The sequence below is a fragment of the Neovison vison genome, chromosome 11 (assembly GCF_020171115.1).
Source record: "Neovison vison isolate M4711 chromosome 11, ASM_NN_V1, whole genome shotgun sequence".
Classification (NCBI taxonomy): Eukaryota; Metazoa; Chordata; class Mammalia; order Carnivora; family Mustelidae; genus Neogale; species Neogale vison.
The window spans coordinates 9,785,423-9,804,345 of NC_058101.1; the positions used below are offsets into that span (position 1 = coordinate 9,785,423).

At 42.4% G+C, this 18,923-nt stretch overlaps 1 protein-coding gene across 2 annotated transcripts in view; it reads left to right on the plus strand.

Moving 5' to 3' along the window:
• The window catches only part of ADAMTS3 (ADAM metallopeptidase with thrombospondin type 1 motif 3), a 280,816-nt gene that overhangs the window by 33,864 nt on the left and 228,029 nt on the right, over window positions 1–18,923 (plus strand). For both annotated transcript variants that reach the window (XM_044224024.1, XM_044224025.1), the window contains one exon: window positions 9,915–10,321. In XM_044224024.1, the coding sequence (XP_044079959.1) occupies window positions 9,915–10,321 (407 nt within the window). The remainder of the gene's footprint in view (window positions 1–9,914; window positions 10,322–18,923) is intronic.

The window sequence follows — 18,923 nt, forward strand, 5'->3', positions numbered from 1 at the left end:
GCCACCCAGGCGTCCCGATTAGTTGATCATTTTAAGATGTGGCAAACAGGGCACCTGGGTGGCTCAGTCGTTAAGCGTCTGCCTTTGGTTCAGGTCATGATCTCAGAGTCCTGGGATCGAGCCCCACATCGGGCTCCCTGCTCAGCAGGAAGCCTGCTTCTCCCTCTCCCACTCCCTCTGCTTGTGTTCCCTCTCTCACTGTGTCTCTGTCAAATAAATAAATAAAATTAAAAAAAAATGTAGCAAACAAAGAAAATACTTGGACATTTTTCTTCTTCTTTTCTTTTTTTTTTCTTGAAAGATCTTCTTTTACCTGATTTCATGATCCGGAACACTAAGGAATGTGTTGTTCTTTCCTAAGTGACTGTCTTGAATGTAAACATTGTGCAATTGCAACAAATATTTATGAAAAAGCCAGATTGAAAAAAATGAGAAGAATTTTTAAGTTCACAACTATTTTTTCTTTCTTAATGAGGAAAAAAAAAAGGCTTTCTCTTTTTTCTACAAGAGCTTGATGAGAAATCTTTGACTCTGAGAGTAGGTTTGCAATTAAAGTAAAAGACTTCAAAGAGGTTCTCTGCCTTGTGGTGATCAGAGCCTAGAGGAGATGAAGTGAGGAAAAAGACTTTGGCTGTGTTCAGAAGTTCAGCACGTGTCTCAATGAACTTTTAATTGCCTCTCGGTGAAGATGCGTCCCCTTCTCCGTTGGTGTGTATAGCCTTGGGAAGCCCTCAGCGTGTGATGTCTTCCTTAATGTCCACTTGTCACCTTGCTCACATTTTTCCTGGAGCATCTGGCTCCTGTCATTTCCGAGGAAACTCATTCTCCTGCCCTCAGCAAAGGATTTGGAAATGTTGTTGTTGGAGCTGCTTCTTTAGCAGATCTTGAAAGTGCTTATTTGCTTTCCTTCTTGTGGCCAGATTGTTGCATACTGAGAATTTGTACCTGAAAAAGGAAATTGCCTGTGTAAACTCTCTCTTTATAGTCATCAACCAATTCTTGGGAGAGAATCTCCGTGTCTGGGTGGGGTAACAGAGTATGGGTTGTTTCGGCTGGCCTGGCCTTCGGGCCCTCGGTTGGCATGGAGCCGAAGATCCCTTCTGGTCAGAAACCCCAGACTGGGGTGGGAGTGGAGATACGAGAGGCCTGAGAGGTGCTGGGACGTGGAAGGAATCTTCTGTAGCTCCAACTGGATGGGAATGGTCAAGGCGATAATAAGCTCAGCCCATTTTTCTTTTCTTATATTGTTACAAGATGTACTAAGTCCTTTATGTGCCTTCCCTTGTTTGAATCCATTAGTATCCTCCTTTTACAACCTCTCTGAGCCTTAATTTTGATAATTTGCTTGCAGAGGCCAAAATGCACATCACTTTGAAATCAGAATTTAAACGCAGTACTGACTCCAGACCTTGGGTAATCAACTGTCGTACCCCACCTTCTCCCTTCCTTGCTTGGGAACTCAAGCCCTATTGCATTAATCACAAGTGTTCCAATATCTTCTGTGACAGGAGTAGCTTTGGGCTTTGTTAGATCAACTAACGGTTGCTGTGATGTGTGTGAGCTTTGTACCGTAGTCCCTTTTAAGTCTTAGTGATTCTGTTTTCTTACTATTCTATAGTGTGGTCTTTGTAACGTGTTGGGGGACATCTGGTAACCTCTGGGAGACATTTGGGTATCACTGCACAACACACTAGATGGATACCAAGCTGCCTGTCCCAGTTGTGAGCTTTGGACACTGAATGTGTGAAGGAATTAAGATGATCTCAGAGCTTGGGCCACAGGGGCATACTGTGAAAACAATCCCCCTCAAGAACCCCACTTCCAAAAACTGCCATTGATTTTTTTTCCCCCAAAGACTGCTGTATACAGGGAACACTTAAACATAGTTAAGATAGCACACCTTCATCCCAAAGAGCTTAAAATCTCTGAAAGGACAGATGCAAGCATATAAGTTCTCCCATAGAGATTTTTAGAACTTAATACAGGTAATGCACGACGGTGAGATCTAAGAGGCTTAGACCAGCAGGGGTGTGCTCTGGACAAGGTGTGTACTCTGGGAGAGACGGGGCTTGAGACGGGTCCCACAGGCCAGGTTGGAATTGTACCGATGGAGAGAAAGCAGCAGTCCTTTCCCTGGGGGCGAACGGTACTTGGAGGACAGACGTGATTAAGTTGGGTCTAGGCAACCCGTTAGAATGTTCCAGTAGGCCAGAATGAGAAATGATGTTGCAAAGAAGTTAGCTGACAGAGCATGGAGGGCCTTAAATGATAATTTAGTTTTGATTTGGGTTCAGTTATCTGGTCTGCGAGTTTCAGCTTGTTATTTGTGAAGAGAGAGGATTTGATGAGTAGAGGTCTCTAAGGCAATTTCCATGTCTAACATGGAAAAGAGCTATCAGTTTTCTGAGTGTGTTTTATCCTGAAGTGATGATGAGCCACTGAAACTATTCAGAGAGAATAACCTAGTAATATCAACACCTAACATTTATCGAACCCTTCCTATGTGCCAAATAGTGTCCTAAACACTTTGGATTAGGTCAGTTAATTTTTACAAGTCTGTGAGTTAAATACTATTACCCTTGTTTTACAGATGAGTACTGACGTGGAGGTCTTAAGTGACCAAAATCACAGAGGTAGCAAGTGGCAGAATTAGGGCATTTTACATGTGGGACTTTGAAACAATTTTCCTGGCAGTAATTCAGATAATATTTTTGGTACAATTTATACAGTATTCGGTAGTGAGAAATGATGTTGGGGAGTTTGGACTTGGCACTTCGAGGTTTGCGGTATGTGGTGACGAAGACTTGAAGCAATCTGAAGAAATGGGATTAGTTTGACAGAAATTTCTAAGGAGAAAACAGTAGGACTTGAATGATAGTAAATGGGGGGCGGGAAATGGATACAAGGTTAGTTTTCTAGCCTGGGGCTTTGGGAAAATCAACACTTCATGAACAGAAATGGTGAAGGCAGGAAGGCAAGCTGAATATTTAAGTGAAAATGAGAGGTTTGGTTGAGATATTTTAGGGGTGAAGAGAATGTATGGCACATTATTCTAGGCAAAGAACTGCCATGTTCAGATTTCAGTGTGAGGGAAGTTCCTTTTTTTCTTTCAACGTGTATTTAGAGAGGGCCTGTTATGTGCAAGTACACCGACGTGTGCAAAAGGGCCCAAAGTCTCAGAAATGGTTACAATTTTGAAACTGTGAGAAAATTCTAACGTGGTTGATGTTAAAATGCAAAGCCTGATCAGCCACAAGGTCTTTAAGGATATGGAAACATAGAACATTGCCTCCTCAAATACTTAGATGTAGATTATTTTTAATATTAGTATGTATATATACAGATGTATACATATCTCTCACAAATACACACACACACACACACACTCTCTCTCTCTCTCTCTCTCTCACAAGAATGTGTCTCTTTGATTCAACCCAAGGAGGAAGAAGCTTTAAGTTCAACTCTCAAATGAGGATTCTAGAGAATTCTCTGATAAGGAGACTTGTTAGTATTGTCATCCAGAGGAGATACGATGATACTTTTTCTTAAAGGTAGTTTGAGTTTCTGAGGAAATCTTGAATGAAAACACAGCTCTCTCACTTGCTTGAGGGAACAAGTTAGAAATAGCAGATATAAAGATGTAGTAAATATATCCTTTACAAACAAGGCCAGGGGAACAGGAGGCTCTCACTTTGATAGGAAGTACGTACCCCAGGCGGCGTGTGACAGGGTCTGCTGGGCTAGGGCAGGGCTTTTGCCCTGTGATGTGAAGGACAACCTGTGCTCCTTTTCAGGATCCTTCCGAGGAAGGAGAATGGGGAGGGAGGTGCTGAGCTTTGCAAACTTCTTATTTTTCCTAGACTTAGCAATCACAGACATCACTCTTCTTTAACTGGGAAAAGGGTGAGCTAAGATATGGAGGGGCCCAGAAGAGTCAGAGAAAAATCTTTCTTCACAGAAAGCAGGAGCAGGTTAAAGGCTTTCCACCTCTAACTTAAAAAAACAAAAAAACAAAAACAAAAAACCCAAAAAACATCTATTTGAGGTGCCTTCATTGTAAGAAATAGGCAAAGATTAGATGGTTTTCAAGGTCATTTTTATTTTCGACCTTTATAGATATTCTATGAATATCTAAAGGAGTAGCAGAATGGGGTTGGTTTCCTGTTACTTGTTTCTAACTATGAGGGGCTCTGTGTCTGCATTCCAGGAGATCTGTTTTAATGACCAGATCCACTTTCTGGTTCTTAGTAGCTTAAATCTAAGACCTAGATACTATGAAATGTTTGAATTACGGGTCAGCGAGAGCTGTGAGAAGTAGAAACAACTTTTGCAAGCAAAATTCTGGTTGTAGAGGTATAGACAACTTGTCTAGTCAGCTGTCTTTGATTGCTTGGTGATAAATTGTTCTTTGGGGAAAAGATGGTGCATTCTAATTTTATTTATTTATTTGTTTGTTTGTTTTTTCATTTGATAGAGGTCACAAGTAGGCAGAGGGAGAGAGTGGGGGGAAGCAGGCTCCCCGCTGAGCAGAGAGCCAGATGTGGGGCTCGATCCCAGGACCCTGAAATCAGGATCTGAGCCAAAGGCAGAGGCTTAACCCACTGAGCCACCCAGGTGCCCCACATTCTAATTTTAGATACACCCTTGGGCTCAGTCTGCTCTCATCCATTCATTCCTTCAGGTTCTATTTTAGGCATTGGGGAGCGGTAGAAAGAGAACGGATAAAAATCTGTGCCCTCCTGGAGCTTATATGCTAGTGGAAGGAACAGTAAGTACACATAAGTATAATTTATGGTATGTCAGAGCGAGTGATAAGTTTTGTGGGGAAAAACAAAACACGGAAAGAGGATCAAGTGATGAGATGGATGCTGGTCAGGACCGAGCTCAATGAGAGAGGGTCACATTCAAGCAAAACCTGAAGGAACTGAGGAGGAGATCCGGGAGGAAAGCCATCCCAGCGGCCTGGAGATGTGAGAATTCTCAGTACCAGGCTGTGGGACAGAGCAAAGCCATTTCACTCTGGGATGGGTTTTGAGGAGAACAAGATGTTGGCCTGTCACTGTAACTACTCTGGCTCTATTCTGAGGATAATTTATGAAGGGGAGGAGCAGAAGCAAGAACGGGTATGGGGCTCATTAAAAACTGGGACCACTGGTTTGGACCAGGGTAGTGGCCGGACTGGTGGTGAGCTGAGGTCACTGTTTGGTGGCATCTTTGAAGGCTGAGTCAATAGAATTTGTTGGAAGATCTGATTTGTGATGTGACAAGAGTGAAGGGTGGTTTAGCCAGGTGTTGGGTCTGAGTGGCTAGGAGGCTAGCGTTGCCAGTTACTGACCTTAGAGCAGGGAGATAGGAAGGTTACTTCTGGAAATGTTAAGTTGGAGGGCTTAGGGAATGTCCACCTGGGAAGGCAATGGAGTTGACAAGACAGGAGCCTGTGGAGGAAGCCAGGGCCAGAGATAAAAGATAATAAAGACACTCAAACTCATGGGATGAACTTACCATCCTGCAGAGGGTAAATGCAGAAGAGAGGAGTCCATGGACCAGGTCCTGTGGCTCGGCCGTGTATGCAAGTTGCAGAAATCAAGGGATGTGAGGAAGGGAGAATGAGGAGGGGAGACCACGGGGGAAGGAGGAGAGCCACAAGGGCAATGTCCTGGAAGCTAAGGAAAGAACTTATTTCAAGAAGGAAGGAGAAATAAGCTGGGTCAGAATCTGCTGAAGCAGCAAGGAAAGAGTGGGCGTGTTGACCATTGGCTTCAGCAACATGGGGTCTCTAGTGACCTCAAGAGCCTGATTGGATCAGGCTCGAGAAGGAGCAAGAATGGGAAGAGAGGAATTGGAGACATCTCTTGTAGTCAACCTTTTGGAGCATTTTGCTATAAAGGGTCATGAAGTGATGGGGTATTAGCCGGAGTGGGATGTGACGTCAGAGGATTTTTTTTAAGGATGGGAGATAAGAGGGCAGCTCGTTTATTTGTCGGTGGGAATGATCTAGTGATGTGGGGAAACGGATACGGAAAGAGGAGAGGACAGTGCAGAGGCAGCTCTTGCAGAGGCCAGAGGGGTTAGGATAAGGTGCATGAGTGGAGAGTTTGCTCCTAGGTAAGACCACAGGCAGCTTCTCCGCAGCACCTGGAGGAAGATGGACCACATGTGCACAGACGCCAGTCGGGGCTGGGAGCTGCACTGCTTCGGAGTCCTGTTCAGGTGACTCAGTGACCACAGTGGCTCCAGCCATTTGTCCTCGTAGAATTTATGGCCCACGAAAACCTATATATACACGAATTGCCGTGGCCCTTCGGCCGTCTCTGCTGGTGGTTATATAGTTTCGAATCTTAAAATTGCACATCGGCAGTATTTGAATGAGTAGCTAACTTGCATTGAAGGTTTCAGTAACTCACATTTATTGCATCCTCTGCATAATCTCATTTAAACCTGTCACTAGACCTATGAAGTGGGAAGTATTTCTAGCTTCCAGTTAACAACTGAGGACACTAAACCTAAGAGAAACTGAAGAACTTGGTCAGGGTCATGCACTGACTTAACTTACTGCTTTCTAATGGTGCAGTTCCTTCCTTATCCACAGGCTGTCCTGCTTTGTGGAAGGATTTGGACCTGTGAGGTTTGTAATGTCTGAATACAGTAACTTACCGCTGGTATGATTTAATTTGCTTGTATGATTGTAATCTGAGATGAAAATACTTTTGATGGCGGTGAGCTTTCCCCGCCACCCTCTCCCACCTTTTTTTTTGCTTTCCAAAGAGCAAATTTAAGAGCCTTCCCAATTTAAGAGCCTTTTACAGAAATTTTCAAAACTACGCTGGAGGCAATATTGGGTGTCTAGCTGCGGGTAGACAGAACATGGTCATTCTTGTGTTAGTTTTCCTTTATAAGTCAGATCTTAAATTAGAAATCGACAGCAAGACGTTCTATCCATTTTGAAGTGAATAAGAGCATAGCAGCATGGTCCTCAGTGTCAAAATGATAAAAATTGAATTTTCCCCTTGGCTTCTTGCTTGCAATGTGTCAGGCCTCCTAGGCCTGCCTTTTCACCGATAAACTAGGGCTAACACCCACTTGCTGCGATTGCTGTGAGAATTAGTGATGGTATATATATTTAAAATATTTTATTTATTTATTTGACAGAGAGAGAGAGTTAGAGAATACAAGCAGGGGTAGCAGGATAAAGGGAGGGAGGAGTTAGGCTCCCTGGTAGCAGGGCGTCAGACTCGGGGCTCGATCTCAGGACCCTGGGATCATGACCAGAGCCAAAGGCAGACACTTAACCGACTGAGCTACTCGGGTGCCGTAGAGATGGTATATTCTTGATCACAAAGCACAGTGCCCAGCATTTATCCTGCCAATAAGTGGCAGGTGTCCTGGTAGCTCCTTTGTCAGTTCTGCTAACTACTGCCCACAGGGGTGGCAGCCTGAGGGGTTACTAACTGCATTTTTTCCTTTGGTTACAGTAATTCCTAATTGGAAAATCACTCATTCTGGGGTTAATTTCAGCAGTGTGTCTTATGTGTACATGTTAGGAAGGACCTCTTATTTAGCATCAGAGAAGACAAAGCTCTGTAGAAATATGCCATCTTTATTTTGTATAAAAATGCAGAACATACTGTCTGACAGTGGAAAAATGGAACTGTCCCAGAGAATCTAGGATGCACATTGTGCTGTAAGCCTGAGGCTCTGGGTGTCCTCCTGGGTGTGGAGGAGTCTGCTTGCATTCTTCCTGAATTTTCTAGTTTTCTAGTAACTTAATCCAGGCATCAGTATATTGTCTAGACTTTGGGTGTGTGAATTTCCTTCGGTGGAGATGGGAAATCTCCTTCCTTTGAAACAGTGAATGAATTGTTAGAGAAAGAGTTATAAGTGGGATTACTGGTGCAACCAGAAGCCCTTGGCCCTCTGGTAGGATATTTTCTAAGTCAGTGTGTGCAGCATGGGCAAAGCAAAGGTTCTCCGGTTACCTGCGTTACTAACTTAGACAAATCCTACTGACAAGAGACCGTGGCGTGTACAAAATCTTGTATTAGATGATATTGGAAATACCAAGCTGAATGGGGGAGTTTCTTGTCCGTAAGGAGTTTGTACTTAGTTGGGGTTAGGCTTTGTCAGTCTACTTCCAAGAGCCTGATTTACCCCTTACTGTGGAGACCTTCCCCTCCATCACTCTGCTCCTGCAACACTCGAGATCATGCCTTACAATTTCGAGTTCTTTCTATAAACCAGAAGCTACAAAAGTATTCCCCAGGGATTAAGCTGTAAGAGAGACGACATCTTTGCATCTGTGCTTAATGCTGATGCCTAGTGTCGGTCCTTGACTCTGGTCCAGAGAACCCACAAAGCAGGTATCGTGCCTCTGTTTCTCCTCCCAAGGTTGGAGCCAGGCTTCACTTTACTCTGGGAGGCAACAGTCCTCACTCCTGTGCCTAGTAACTATTTGATCTGTGCATTTAATAAAGAAGGGTATTTTGTTTAAATACATCGGGCATTCTAAATGGCATAATGATATCAAGCATGCACTCAGAGAATTTCCAAGTTGTAAAATGCCTTCCTTTGTCTTCTGATATTTTATACACTGTTTGAAATATTTAAAAAGCAGGAACAGAATGAACATATTCGATAAGGTTACTTTAAGATCAGCAATGTTATAGTTCAGTTATGAGTCTTACACTTTGATTTGTTGGAGGATGTACCTGTGATTGCTCTAGGCGAGAAATATTCGTAGGTCATGGAATTTTTAGGGTCCTTTTACGTACTGCAGGACTAGTCTTAGGTTAGAATCGTGAAGGTGGGGGATTTTTTAATTTCTGTTACAGATTTTGCTTGTGTCCTTTTCTCCTCCTTCTCCTCATGTCCTTTTCCAGGATCCACTGTCTTGCTTCCAAATTACTTCTAATAAGGGATAAATGGTTTATTCAATGAGTTATCTTTCCCCAGGGTGTTTGCATTTTAACAGACATAGTATATTCGGCTAAACGAGGGGAATTAGTTGTGACATTGAGTTAAAGCTGTAGCTGGCCACGCATCATGCAAGGTGGATTCCAAGCAGACATAAATATTAAAATGAGAATCTATCCCATGTGTGGAATTTGTTGCAAAATGGCATTGCCATTTTCTCTTAACTGACCAACATCTACATATTTAATTTATAGATTATGATTTCTGCTTTTCTTTTACCTATTCTCCTTGTTTTCTGCAAATGTTCTGTGATTTCTGGGACACAGCTCAGTGGAGTAGAAGGAGTGTATGGGCTTTGGAGTATAACTTGGATTGATATCCAAGCTTCACAGTTATACGATCTTGGGTACATACTTCCTGAATCTCAGTTTCCTTACCTGTGAGGTGTGATTGTTAGGTTTGTTATGATGGAAAAATTATGTATAAACTACAGCACTATAAACTACAGTGTGTAAAATTATAGGCCAACCATAAATGCAACATAAAGTGGCTATTATAATGAGTGTAAATTCTAGGATTTTTACAGGGAAAAAAATTAAACAATCAAAATAATTCTTTTACATAATAACAACTTTGTTAAAAAATTATAGCAGGTGTCAATTATGCCCATAATAAATGAGCTGAGATCATGTCTTGATTGTAAGCAAACCAGATATCATTTATGGAAACTTATTATATTCATAGTCTCAAACATATAAATGAGGTATGAATATTCACATTGTAGTACATTTTTAAAAAAGAAAACCATTGACGGAACCCAGAGTTACCTAAGTATAGTTGAGAAATGATCCAAGTTCTCAAAATTTCATACTTAATGAGATGGCTCAGGAATATATTTATTATGCAAGTTGACGTACAGCCTTCTGAGGTGGGGCACTTTATGTTGTGTCCTCCTGTGTTCTCTTGTCACACAGGGTTCTACAATTCTATTTTTCACCCCACAGATTTACCAATACAGAACCAGAGTGAGTATGAGCTGGTGACTCCAGTCAGCACAAATTTTGAGGGACACTATCTCTCCCATATTCTTTCTGCAACTCACAAAAGGAGGTCACCGAGGGACGTGTCTTCCGACTCTGAGCAATTGTTCTTTAACATCTCCGCGTTTGGAAGAGATTTTCATCTGCGACTAAGGCCCAACACTCAGCTGGTCGCTCCTGGGGCTGTTGTGGAATGGCACGAGACAGATCTGGGGTCAGAGAATGTGACTGACCCCACTGATGAACATCAATCAGGAAATGCTTCAGAAAGAATCTGGAAAACAGAGCTTTTGCAGACTAACTGTGCTTATGTTGGTGACATCATGGACATTCCAGGAACCTTTGTTGCCATTAGCAACTGTGACGGTCTGGTAAGAGTCACTCCCTTCTGTGTGTGTGTGTTTGCAGGTGTGTGGGAGGGCAGCATGGCTCCAGCATGATTTGGAAGGGATAGGTGGAAAGGAAGCCTTACTATATTTGAAGTTCAGGAAGGAGCTTGAGAAAGGACTTGACTGTCAAAGATGTGTGCTTGGGCTTCATTTTGCCACAAAGACAGCATTATTCCGAGAAGCAAAAGATACCTATTTTAGCATTTTTTTGCTTACGTGTTCACTTGTGTTACATTGGGGAATTTCATTTCCTTATATCTTTCAAAGCATTCTGAAAATTTTTAAAGAAATGTAGATTCTTCCAAAATGATAGTATTTCACTTCTTATGTGGAGACTTTGGATATCTTCTTAAAGAAAGTATTTTGAATGCATTCTTTTGCTTCCCCACAGAATGGTAAAATGGGAAATGAGCAGATCCTTTGTCAGAATTCATTCAAATAGCATTACTTTACAAACACGAGATGTAGTTCCCTTTGCATTGTGGCTTTGAGTCAGTTCTTTCTTTAGTTTGAACTGAAATACCCATATATTGCTCTTCTGTTTTGTGGTCGAGGCCAGTAGTAACTGACCTTTCTCTACACACTCCGCAGATGTGAAATATTTTTATTTGTTTTGTCTCCCCAGATGTTACTTGAAAAGTATGTCAATGTTTATGCCCCTTTCATCCACAGTTGACTTTGTTCAAAAAAGCAACCATTTTCCTTTCGATGGTTGCCAAGCTGCTGTTTCTTGGGAGTTCAGAGCTATTCCCTTTGTTTTGCCACTCTTCTGGGAGTTCTCAAATATTCCTTATGTTCCTGCTTATAATTACCCTACCTTAGCTGGTTCTACAACAATACCATGAATTTTTTGCTATTGTTCTCTCCATGCATAGGCCCAACCCAGAGGTGGTATGGCACATATGTTGTACCAAATGTTGGTAAGGTCATTGTTTTAGGCTTTTTGCAGTCCTGTCCTACCTCTTGGTGTTCTGTAGGGTTTTAAAAGCCAGTGCAGAGGACATGCAGCAGAACATATGTAGGTCCCAATGTTCAAGTTGGACTGCATTAGATTAGGTCTCTACACTCCTCGTTTGGTGCTAGACCATATTCTAGGGTTTGAAGACGTAAGGAATCACTCGAATTTTTCTCATTCTGTACAAAGGTTGAATAGAGGTGAATTAATTCAGTCATTGACTGGGAAATAAAAAAGAAAGCACTTTCTAGAAGATGAAGTTCGAAGTATTCATTGAGAGAGATTGATTCAGTACTCCTAAGATAGAAAAGAACATAAATCATACAAAAAGTACCACTTTATAATACTTTTAAGTAAAATACATTGAGTATAAAACTTAATCCAGTGTTACTTTTTGGTTTTAAAACGTAAAATATTATGTACTTTTTATCTTCTCAGTTAAGATTTGAAATGTGGGATATTGGCTGGAAAATCAGTTTAAGGAAGGTAAAAGGCAAGGAACTTTTTTTTAATGCATCATCACAATGATTTTTACATCTCAGCAACCAGTATTTTTCTTACTGTACATGTCTAATTATCTAATCATAGATATGAGAAATCTGGGCACGTAACAAGTTGTTAAGGAAGAGGAACATAGATACAAAGTCTGAAAGTCATTCAGACTTAATAATAATTAATTATTAGGATTCTCTAATTTCTCATTTTTCAGATAATGGTGTTAGCATCACATGTAAATTGATATCGAGTGTGTGTGTGTGTGTGTGTTATACTACCACTGCACACTACAAGTATTCATTTGTTCCAGTCTTTGACCCGTTATTCAGTTAATTAAACAGTGTTTGTAGGAGCCGGTAATGGGCCAAGTGCCATTCTAGGCTCTGAAACAGCGAAAGGAGTCGTGGTTACCATCTTCATGCAGCTCAAAGATGTTAAATTTGTCGTGGGATTTAAGTGTCAAAATATCTGGCATACGTGTGTGTGTGTGTATATATGTTAGAATCACATTTAACTTGGAAAATTGTAGTTTTCGAGAGAAATATGTTCGGGGAGATGAACAGGACAGAGTTTTGAACCAGAGATAATTGGCTGAGGCCTTCAGCTCAGTCCAGGAGAAGGTGGGTCCGGCCTGCAGAGAAGGCAGTGCTGCTCTGTGGGAATGCGGGGTGAAGCCTTTCCTAGAGCTTCCAGCTCACGGTAGCCCTGTGCCTGGAGGAAGCGCCGTGATGACCACAGGAAGAACAGCAAACAGCGCTATGGGGAGCGAATCCACAACCCCGTGGGCTAACACTAGGACCTCTTCATTCAGCTGGGAACAAGTGCTTAAAATTGCAGAATCGTTTTGCATGGGATAAGCCCTTAGCAGAGATGAAATAGGAAGTTTAATTGTAGGGAACGGAAATAAACTTGCCTGGTTGCTGCTTCCTAAACCCTTTTTTCTCTTTAACTGACTATATAGGGATTTAACCTTAACCTTCTTGACCTTAGAAAGGTCTTGAAAAGATTTTTTAAAATTTTTTTGATAGAGAGAGAGAGAGAGAGAGAGAGCGAGCACAGGCAGGGGGAGCAGCAGAGGGAGAGGGAGAAGCAGGCTCCCCGCTGAGAAGGGATCCTGATTCGGGGTATCTCAATCACAGGACCTTGGGATTATGACCTCAGCCAAAGGCAGACACTTAACTGACTGAGCCACCCAGGTGCCCCAGTTTTATCATTTTTAAAATGAATGAATGAGTGAACAAATGAATGAATTTAAAGATTTATTTATTTGTGAGAGAGAGAGTGTGTACATGTGAGCAGGGGCGGGGGAGGGAGAGGGAGAGAGAGAAAAATCCTTAAGCAGACTTCCTGTTGAGCAGGGATACTGATGCAGGGCTCGATCCCAGGACCCTGAGATCATGACCTGAGCCAAAATCAAGAGCCAGACGCTTAACCGAGTCACCCAGGTGCCCCTCATTTTATTTTTCTTCTTATTTTTTAGAAGACTTTATTTGTTTGGGAGAGAGGGAGAGAGAGCCTGAGCTCGGGGAGGAGCCTAGGGGGAGGGACAAGTCGACTCCCTGTCGAGTGTGGAGCCTGAGGGGTGCAGAGCTTGATTTCAGGAGTCTGAGATCAGGACCCGAGTTGAAACCAAGAGTCGGAGAAAAGTTGGCTTAACCAACGGTGCCACCCAGGCACCCCTCTGGTAATTAATTTCTGTTGTATTTTACAAAATAGTCCAAGACCAATTGGGGGAAAAGAAAACATTCTCTTCACCACAGATAATTTGAAAAGCAATAGCACTTAATTTGTCTTTACCTCTCTGGAATCAGAGACTTGACTGAACTGGTAAGGTAGACTTCACCTGTCTCAGGTGACTGTATGAAATGGTCCAAGGAAAGGTGCTTTAGTAAAGGCATGATTGAAGAGGACCTACGAGGCCTCGAGTGATGTACCGGAAGCCAATGTCTAGAATATGATCTGGACATTCATATGCATCATCACTAAGTTATTCTCTGGGTTTCTGAAATCAACATCCAAGTCTTCCCGAAGGAAGTGACAGTGATTCTTACCCCGTGTGGCCAACAATAACTAATATGTTGCTGTCTAGTGTGACCTTTTCCTGTTCTCTGCCAGGTGATCATTTATGAGTGACTGCTAATTCTTTCCCGTTTTCAGCTCTATTCTTGCTTTAGTCTATCCTACCTCTAGGTGGGAGCTACCGAGGTGGTCAGGCATTGAATCGTCCCTGCTTTCCAATAGCATCCAATCTAGAACAAAGCCCAGCTTCTCTAGACCTTCCCCCAAATTACCCAGCTGAAGCCCAAGTCCCGTGAATGGTTCTTTCTCACTCTTTTTTTTACTGAAATGCTGATGCTTCCCTCTGGTGTGCATTCTCCTTCCGTGCAACATGGAATATAAACCCAGCCCGTCCGCCGCAGATGGGCTGCAGGTGGTCTCCGGCTGGAGGGCGTCGACATGCTTTACCTCTCTGCTTCGACAGTTCTGAAATTTCACACGCTTCATAATGGGAAGACACTTCTGGCTGAGAATCCCAGCTGAAAATAGATTTCTGTATTCCACAGAGCCCTGGCGCTTACTCTGTAACACCATTAAATCTCCCCTGTGAGCAGTGGCCGCTCAGAGTCATAGTTTGTGGTCTACAAATGTGCCAGAATAAAGGGCTTGTTTGGTTAGTAGGCTTTATTTCATGTATTTCATAACGTAAGGAAACTGAATTTCTCTAGACTTGCTGGAACAATATTGCTCTGTTAATTCCCCTGGATTAGCATCAGAGGGAACTGGTAGGGAGTTGACTGCTGACTGCTAATGGCCTTCCTGGGTTATCCCGCTCAGTGATTTCCTTGTGGGCTGATTTTATGATCAAGGGAGTCTATCTAGGACAGAAATTTTCAGCATTTTTTTTTTTTTTTTTTTTAACATTTGGAATTCTTCCTTCAGATGAAATCTCTAGGGGTTACCTAATAAAGTAGTACGCGACATGGTTAAATTCAGGAAGGGCCTGCAGACAGCACAGGTGGGAGAGGCTCTTTCTTCTGGGGTCTCTTCTTCCTGCCCCGTTCTCACTTTAGACCAACTTTTAGGCTCCCCAAGGCATCTGTCAGCGATGATCTTCACTATTAGGGCAAGGGGTCTTGGAAGCTTGAGGTGAACAATTGGGAAACCACTTTTTTGTGCTTTTCAAAAAAGCACCTCTTTTTTGAAATATCTGATGGTCACATCTGGTTAATATGGGAGGTATTTTATCTTTCTTAGATTTGGAGCATGGCCCAATGAAGTCTTGGAGGATAATTGCAAACCTGTAAAGGAAACAGCCTTAGGATTCCCCTGCCTTGAGACTTTTTTGCTTTGGGATTTGGGCCCCTCAACAGCATGTTCTCGCCATGCCTATTTCTGTAAGTCTAGCTGCAGAGGCAGTTTGAAGAAGTCTGTCTAAAAAGTATTATGAGCCAGTGTGCCTGGGATTAAGAATGTTTGACCTGTGGTTGTAAATACAGCTCAATCTAGTGAAAGAAATGTTTGATACTAAAAGTGGAAACAAGTCTGCAGCTATTTATACAGTGGATTTGGAAAAGAGCATTTGGGAAGGCCGATCTTGATCTTTAGATGTTGACATTGGAACATCTGCTTTTGTGAGAGGACCCTGATTTGCTGAGGGCCTGTCACCTCCCCTGGAACAAGTCCAGGAAAGGTGTTCTGTGTTTTATTGTTGGGAATTGGGGGGTGGGGCGTAGGGGGGGAGATCTGTTTGTTTATGATTTATATGCTGATTTCAGAGACATTAGAAGGTTTGAGGAACAAAGGGCTGAAACCTGGTTTACCTCTGGGCACCTACCTACACCAGGCTGTTTTAGCAATGCAGGGTTAGAAGGAGCTCAAAGCCCCTAAACACTTTTTAATTTCCAGAAGTGGAAGGGAAAAAAAAAAAGGGCAGCAGGTACTCCCCTCTCCCCCGCTTTGTTTTAAATTTATTTTATTTTATTTTTTTTCAGTGTTCCAAGATTCACTGTTTATGCACCACACCCAGTGCTCCATGCAGTACGTGCCCTCCTTAATGCCCACCACCAGGCTCACCCAAACCCCTACCCGTCTCCCCCCCAAAACCCTCAGTTTGTTTCTCAAGTCTACAGTCTCTCGTGCTTTGTCTCCCCCTACGACATCCCCCAATTCACTTTTCCTTTCCTTTTCCCAATGTCCTCCGTGTTATTCCTTATGTACTGGCCCCCTTTAAAATGAAGAATGGTCGGAAGTTCTCTAGTTCAGTTATTCCGGGAGATGCGGTACCGTGGCGAGCCTTATTGCTGCTTTGCCGAGATTCGGTTAAGCTGTGGCCCCTTGGGAGAGGTCAGCGTTGACCTCGTTGTGGGCCTCCCCGTTTGGGTACATCTGCCACTCTGCGCCCTTTCTCAAATATAAAGGCAGCGGGAATGTGCTTCTCTGGGGGAAAGAGGCAAGGTTTGGCATAGTCCTTGATCATTTTCACATTTTGTATCAGATTTGCATAAGTCGAGAATCATACATATGTCAAGTCTTCCCCAATTTCTTTGGCTCTATTTCTCTTGTGCGATTTGGTTGATCTTGTATGAAGAATATCCAAGGACATAGAGTAGGAAGTGGAAAAAAAGAAAAAACCCCTATCAGAAGTGTTTTTGAATTTTGCTAATATTTCTATATAATACTTATTTTGTAGTTAAGCTAAATTATTCATGTTTGTTTATGAATATCACCGGTAGAGTGCTTGTTATTTGATTTATATCACTTTTTTTTTTTTTAAAGATTTTATTTATTTATTTGACAGAGCGAGATCACAAGCAGGCAGAGAGGCAGGCAGAGAGAGAGGAGGAAGCAGGCTCCCCGCTGAGCAGAGAGCCTGATGCGGGACTCGATCCCAGGACCCTGAGATCATGACCTGAGCCGAAGGCAGCGGCTTAACCCACTGAGCCACCCAGGCGCCCAATTTATATCATTTTGATAATGATTTGTTTCCATTATCTCCCTTAACTTTGGTGTAGTAAATTTCTTAAAAATTAAATTTAAAGATGAGTTAAAAATTGGGGAAAAATTTAAATATGAGGCTGCAAATCTTCCTTTGGACAGACATGGAAAAACAAAATTAAAGGGGCAACAGAAGTATTCTTTCTTTCTGCTGTCATCACGACATATGCTTCTTCTTCCCAATGCCTTGACAACCATGACTTCATTACTCTAATACGGATTTTTCAAGACACCCAAGACCTCCTTTAAGAACTGTGAAAATATGAGAGACTATGGACTCTGAAAAACAGTCTGAGGGGTTTGAAGTGGCGGGGGGGGTGGGAGGTTGGGGTACCAGGTGGTGGGTATTATAGAGGGCACGGCTTGCATGGAGCACTGGGTGTGGTGAAAAAATAATGAATACTGTTTTTCTGAAAATAAATAAATTGGAAAAAAAAGTATATTAAACATTTCTGATTAAAAAAAAAAAAAAAAAAAACGAACTGTGAAAATAGTGCTGACCCCATCTTAAAATGCCTTCTTCTGAGTAAATCATCATAAAACAAGAACAAGAGGACAGCTGGATATTGATAGGATACCCTTGCGCATAATCAGGTTTTGAGGTCACAGAGTTCTTGTAAACTCAGTCCAGTCTCAAAGTTTTCAACTGTGGAAACCGTGTTCTTTGACTTAATCTTTGCCTCCAGGAATACGGATCCAAGTTAAAGCATTTTGAAGCACTAGGCTCTGTGAAGTGCTATACAGATTGCTGTGGTAAATTCTGAAGGTAAGTCAGGCATAACCTTGGTGTTCAAGAGCACTGGAAAGGAGACGGGCATTAGGAGACCAGAAGTGCAAGGGAGAGTGTTTTCTCTGTTGTAAGCCTAGACCGCATGAGATGTGAGAGCCCGGAGCGTGGAAAGTTGCTTTCTGCCTGGAAGATGGTAGAAGGCTTCCTGGAGGAAGCAATATTTGTGGTACAAGAGATTTGAAAAGATAAACATTTACATTAAAGTAATCCCTGATGACAGTGGGGATGGGGTGGGCGGGAGGAGGGGCCTCTGAAGAAAGGAGGAGTCTTGTTGGAGGCCTGCCCGTGCAGGCCTTGAGAACAGAGGGAGGATGTGGACGTTGATCTCCCAGACTTTGTGACGTATAGAACACACACACAGGAGGGCCAGTGTTTATCTGAATGTAGGACCAAATATGACACAAAAGGGAGAGAGAGAGAAAGGAGCATAAAGCAGTGACTCTGTTGTTGATGTGAATAGAACTTGCATGGGCATTCAGGATGGGAGGAGCGTGTGCGGATTCCTGCTCCTTAATGATGTTGCTTTTGTTTCTGCCATGGGCAAAGTTTCTCTGGGGGCAGCTGCGTGGCTCACTTGGTTAAGCGGCTGCCTTCAGCTCAGGTCATGATCCCGGGATCCTGGGATCGGGCCCTGCATGGGGCTCCCTGCTCAGTGGGGAGCCTGCTTCTCCTTCTTCCCCTCCTGCTCCCCTTGCTGTGCTCTCTCTCTCTCTCTCCAATAAATAAAATCTTAAAAAGGAAAAGAAGAGCATTTCTCTGAAGTCATGGGGTCTTTTCCTCTGGAGTTTAGGGATATTTTTTCATAGTAACTTTTTTCTAGAGTCTGTTCCCCAAGTTCTATCTCAGAGGGTTATGAAGTTTGACTTTGAAAAATCTGACTTTTTCCATCATTTAGGTTCTTTAACCTTTCAGGTTTGATCAGTGATTGTGCCATTAGTAAACCTCCTGCTATGACTCTCATTTCTTCCACCTGAAGTGTTTTCCTCACTTTCTTATTATATTCTCTGTGTTACTCTATGTTCATATCTCTTACTTCTTGCCATTCCCCAAGGTGTATTGCTGATGTCATTTTAGTGATATTTGTTTACAGAGCATTACTGTAAAGAAAGTTAGAAAAACATGAAGAACAATTAGATCAGCCTTACTGACTCTCAAAAAATAAAACAAAATAACTCTCAATAGATGAGTTAATTTTGACATTAAATCTTGTTTTGTATCATTTATAGTATTTATACTCTGTAGCTCTATATGTGTATATAGAGATATATATGCATACATATATGTACACAAACACTCATATAAACACATATACGCATGTACATATGGCAGACCATAGAAAAGGCAGAGAA